Source organism: Sinocyclocheilus grahami, unplaced genomic scaffold (assembly GCF_001515645.1).
Source record: "Sinocyclocheilus grahami isolate Dianchi unplaced genomic scaffold, SAMN03320097.WGS_v1.1 scaffold126.1, whole genome shotgun sequence".
NCBI lineage: Eukaryota > Metazoa > Chordata > Actinopteri > Cypriniformes > Cyprinidae > Sinocyclocheilus > Sinocyclocheilus grahami.
The window spans coordinates 4403594-4409177 of record NW_015505305.1 but is presented as its reverse complement, the minus strand read 5'-3'; the positions used below and the strand labels follow the sequence as shown (position 1 = coordinate 4409177).

The 5584-nt window shown below is 34.8% G+C and overlaps 1 protein-coding gene across 3 annotated transcripts in view; it reads right to left on the bottom strand.

Moving 5' to 3' along the window:
• The window catches only part of LOC107590275 (phospholipid phosphatase-related protein type 5-like), a 53503-nt gene extending 48323 nt beyond the window's left edge, over positions 1-5180 (bottom strand). For all 3 annotated transcript variants that reach the window (XM_016278977.1, XM_016278975.1, XM_016278976.1), the window contains exons 1-2: positions 5138-5180; positions 2856-2927 (exon numbers count right to left, since the gene is read on the bottom strand). In XM_016278977.1, the coding sequence (XP_016134463.1) occupies positions 2856-2915 (60 nt within the window). In that variant the 5' untranslated portion in view covers positions 2916-2927; positions 5138-5180. The remainder of the gene's footprint in view (positions 1-2855; positions 2928-5137) is intronic.
• Between the last annotated feature and the right edge of the window lie 404 nt (positions 5181-5584).

Here is a 5584-nt window from a genome sequence, read left to right as displayed (position 1 = left end):
ACACACACACACACACACACACACACACATCATATATAAATACACTGACCAAAGGTTTGGGGCACGGAAATGCAGTACAAAAACAGTAATGATCTGAAATATTATTACAATCTAAAAAACTGTTTTCTATTGCAACATATTTTAAAATGTAATTTATTCCTGTGATCCAAAGCTGAATTTTCAGCATAATTACTCCAGTCTTCAGTGTCACACGATCTTTCAGAAATCATTCTAAAATGCTGATTTGGTGCTCAAGAAATATTTCTTATTATTATCAATGTTAAAAACCGTTGTGCTGCTTAAAATATTTTGGTCAAAACTGTGATACATTTTTTCAAGATTAATGAAAAGTGCAGCGGGATCTGAAATTATAATAAATAATCCAATACCTATATGCATTCAGTAACTATACAGTACAATGCATCTGTTTTCCTGAATAACAATCTTTACAGATATATGCAGGGGAATGGGTGACTTGCATAAATGCATTAAACATAAAGAGCCAATTGAATGTATTAAATCTTTCTAATTCACGTCTAGAAGAGCCTTTGTGATGGCCAAATATGCAGTATTTTTGCAATACATCAGTGAATTACTGTGCTAAGAAGATTTTCTGTGCCTTTAGGTCTGAATAGTACTGCATCTCTGGTTGTTAAAGCATTGATAGAACTCTGTGGAGGCACTGGGATCTCAGTGAACATTAGTCTGGCCCACTCACATCAGTACTGCAGTGGAAAGTTAAACACCTCCTATATAACACCCCCCTCTGCAGCTGAACGCTACTGTGTACTCTCTTCCTCAACTCAATCCAGAGACTTACTGATGTACATCTGTAATTTACTGGCAGACAAAATGTGTAAAAAGTGTATCATTAGCTTGTCAATCACTTTTGTGCCTTGTCTACTGAAAAAAAAAGTTATATTAGTACCTAAAAGGAATAGTTCACCCAAAAATGAAAGTTGGCTGAAAATGTATTCACCCTCATGCCATTCAAGATGTAGATGAGTTTGTTTCTTCATCGGAACAGATTTGGAAAAATTGTACATTACATTACTTGCTCACCAATGGGTCCTCTGCAGTGAATGGGATTTATTTCTTACAAACATGGAGCTTTTCACTTAAATGATGGACTGGAGTCGTGTGGATTATTGTGATGTTTCGGCTGTTTGGACTCTCATTCTGACGGCACCCATTCACTGCAGAGGATCCATTGGTGAGCAAGTGATGTAATGTTACATTTCTCCAAATCTGTTCCGATGAAGAAAAACAAATCTACATCTTGAATGGCCTGAGAGTGAGTATATTTTCAGCAAATCTTCATTTTTGGGTGAACTATTCCTTTACAGTATAGTACTTGTATGCATCCTTAAAATAATAAAATGCAACTTTTAGGGGTAGAAAATGTACAAAGGTGTACCTTTGAGGGTACTGGCACAATGACAAGCTTTTGTACCTCTGAAGGCACTTTTTTTTCATGGTGTACTGCATTAACACAAGTAACATGCATAGTAGAGCTGTTAAGACAAGCTTAACTATTAATATTGCTCAAAAGTTTTACAATTTGATACATAACTAATCTGTTGTGCCATGGACATAAAAGTTACTTGCTAAAGTGCTATTACCTTTCTAAATTATCAGTCTTTCCCATCAAGTTTCCCCGATTTGAGTTAATTAAGTGTCCTTGAGCTGGGAAAAGTGCTATATATTGTAAGTAAAGCTTAAAATAAATTCATACTTTTATTCAGCAACAACCCATTTAATTGATCAAAAGTGACAGTAAACACATTTATAATGTCACAAAATATTCATATTTCAAATAAAGGCTTTTCTTTTGAATTTTCTATTCAAAGAATCCTGACAAAACACAGTTTCCACAATAATAATAAGAAATGTTAATAATAATAATGTTTCCCGAGCAGGAAATCGGCATATTAGGATGGTTTCTGAAGGATCATGTGACACTGAAGACTGGAGTAATGATACTGAAAACTTAGCTTAGCATCACAGGAATAAATTACATTTTAAAATATACAAATATGATACTATAGCATTTTTACTGAAATTTTGTAAATAAATGCAGCCTTGGCGAGCATGAGAGACTTCTTTCAATAAGATTTAAAAAATCTTATCGACGCAAACTTTTGAACTGTGGTAGTTTAATGTGTTTTGACTACAGAAGCACACAAAAGCATCCCTCAACACCAATCAAAATAGCAATACCCAAAATAGCACTTTTCAATGCACTCATCATGCTTTTAAGCTGCAATTTAAGGGTAAGAAAGGAAAGGCCTCAAAGAAGAAAATCCCTCAAGCATTAGAACAAGCTTTCAAAGTAATCTGGCCACTGGATACTAACTGTGCAAGAAGTTTGCTTGTCAAACTGTAAGTGCCTTTAATTGCAGTCTAGTTGTATTCAGCAAACACTGCTAAATGTAAGGATGGACAGAGGAGGTTCAGTTCACACATTTAGCAAGTCGTTGATGCTCCTCTTTCATATGAAGCCGATTATGATACTATTAGAGATCTTCATTGTGAAAATCGACCCTGTTTAAACAACCTTTATCGCTTTCAGCTCTAGTCATCAAAAATCTTGTCTAACTTGTCATTTTCCCCCATGTGTTTTTATTTTTATGTTGAAGCCAAATAATGTTTCCACTGAAAAGAGTCAAGAGCAAAATATGTTTCATGAACTGAAATGTCTCTGAAGGATTCACAGGTAAGAAAAGATAAATTCACACTAAGCCAGCTGTCTTTCTTCACTTATTTACACCGTGTACAGGCTTCAAGGTCACAAAAAAAGTAACTTTGTCATTAATATGCAGGTCTGTGTATATGACATTTATTTGGTTTCTTACCTCCACAGTGAGATCTTTGTAGAACTCCTTGCGACTTTTTAAATCAGTCATTTTTTCCATTAACTTTGATGCCTGAAAGAAAGAGAATTGAGTTCAGTGGGGAAAATGTAAACAGCAGAAACCACTGGGTGGCACTAGTGATCATCTTTTGATGGTCGCACCTGCTGTGTTCAGAATAGGAAGGTACATTCTTAAGATATTCAGATATTTTCTCAAAGTAGACTTCACAGCAAGATTAATTTTTCCGACATCTTTAAATAAAAAGTTTGAGAAAAAACATAAGAGTTCACAAACTTAAATTAGACTTCATGGTTTCTAAAAGTTTATAAAAGCACTTTTTATTTTGCCACTTGTATCCACCAAGGTCACTATTTCAAGAGAGTAATGTTTAAATAAAAAGCATCCCTGAGCTTGTGGAAAGTGCTGTATTAAAAAAAAAAAGAATAAATAAGAGAACCGATGAAGTGACATATGCAGACAGAATTTGCTGGCATTACCTGCTTTCAGATAACACCGCAAAAGCATGTTTCAAGGGTTAAAAATATTTATAGTTCACCCTAAAATGAAAATGTACTCACCCTCTCAGGCCATTCAAGATGTACATGAGTTTGTTTGTTTGCATTTGTCCAAATACAGTATTTGTTTCTTCATCAGAACAGATTTGGAGAAATTTAGCATTACTTGCTCACCAATGGATCCAGTGAATGGGTGCCGTCAGAATAAGAGTCCAAACAGCTGATAAAAACATCACAATAATCCACAAGTAATAACCAACACAACTCCAGTTAACATCTTTTGAAGTGAAAAGCTGCATGTTTATAATAAACAAAGCCATTGATAAGACATTTTTAACTTCAAACCACTGCTTCTAGCTAAAATATGAGTCCTCTATGCATACATACAGGTTATACTCTATACTACTTTGTCCAGTGAAAAAGTTGTCTTGTCTGAATCAGGAGAGAAATATGCACAGATCAAGCACCATTTACAAGCAAAAACAGTCCAAAACAGTTCCAAACAATGTTGGTAGACTTTGATGTAAGAGGACTACAGGGGATGGTCTTTTTCACTAGCTGAAGGAAGTGTTATTATGGATTATGAACTAGTATTTTCTCCAGAATTAGCGGTTTAAACTTAAAATGCCTAAATGATGGAGTTGTGTCTTACAAACACGCATCTTTTCACTTCACAAGATGTTAATTGATGGACTGGAGTCGTGTGGATTACTTGTGGATTATTGTGATGTTTTTATCAGCTGTTTGGACTCTCACTCTGATGGCACCCATTCACTGCAGAGGATCCATTTTTGAACAAGTGATGTAATCCTACATTTCTCCAAATCGGTTCTGATGAAGAAACAAATACTGTATTTGGACAAATAATCCAAACATAAAAATGTCTGAATGTCAATTATATAACAAAACAAAATATATAAAACAAGGTGCATTTTTAAAAATAAATAAATACAAAATAGCACAAGCACACTTTTCAAGCAAACATTTCACAAACAAAAGACTTGCTGCTGTAGCTTTCAAATTATAAAACAACACTGCTGTTAAAAATGTAAACAAAATGATGTGGACACTTCTTGGCCGTGAAATGTTAGTGGAGCATGTGCATAGTTAATGTGATAAACTAAACCTGTGGTGGTTACTCTGCTAGGACTCCTGTGTGAACTTGAGAAGAACTTAAATTCACCTTCAGACCATCAGATTAGTAAGGAATCTTAAGTTAGTTCTAATAAAAGCTTTTGCATAATTTGTTTCCAGATGCCACTTTATCTATACTTTGTGCAACGGAATTCAAACACTTTTAAGTGTATCTTAAGTGTTTACTTTTTGGGGCCCCTGTATTAAGGTTAGCAGCATCCCATGATTGTTCACACTGGATATTGATATCCAGCTCTGCATACAGTAAGTACAGTACAATTAATAGTTAACTTTGTGACACTACCACATAAGGGACATGTTTTTAACATGTTTTGATTTTTTTTTGTCTTACTGTTTGTACACCGAACTAATGACAAACATAACCTTCTTTAACAATTTTAAGTCAAAATAGCCAAGGAAAATCCCATATTTTCCACAACATTCATCTTTTTTTTAATAAATTCAGCATGTCTTGTTAACACAAATCAGTGTATTATTATTGTTTAACATTCATTTGTTTAAATAATACATCAAAATTATATGCATATTTAGTATCTGAGAGGCTGCGCAGTGCTGTATCTCTATAAAGCCAGAGATGGGATGATGCAGAGACACAGTGAAATAGAGTCCTACCTTTGCCAGTTTGACTTTATAACGGCATCAGAACATTAAGAACAGTCCACTGCCTGCCTCTGTCCACTTCACCTCTCTGATGGCAGGACACACACCTGTAGGGTTTTGTTTCTTTACGTGACATAAGAAACGCTGTTGCAAGATTGATGGCACTGGAATTAATTTTAAATAGAAGAAACCTTTTTGTCTTTATGGCAAAATAAACCACAACACCGAAGTTTTGTTATGACTCTGAATGTGCTTACTATGCCATAATGACCGGCTGTATTTTACTATGAATTAATCTGGTTTGTAGGCAACGCTGTGCACTTGGTGACGTCAGTTTAAAGTAACAGTAGCCTTTTTTTTTTTTTTTTTTGGGATGGAAAAACAAATCTGAAAAATTGCGGAGAGCGATCTGCTGCAATAACACAGCGCGAACCAAGTTGTCCCAAACATGAGAGCACT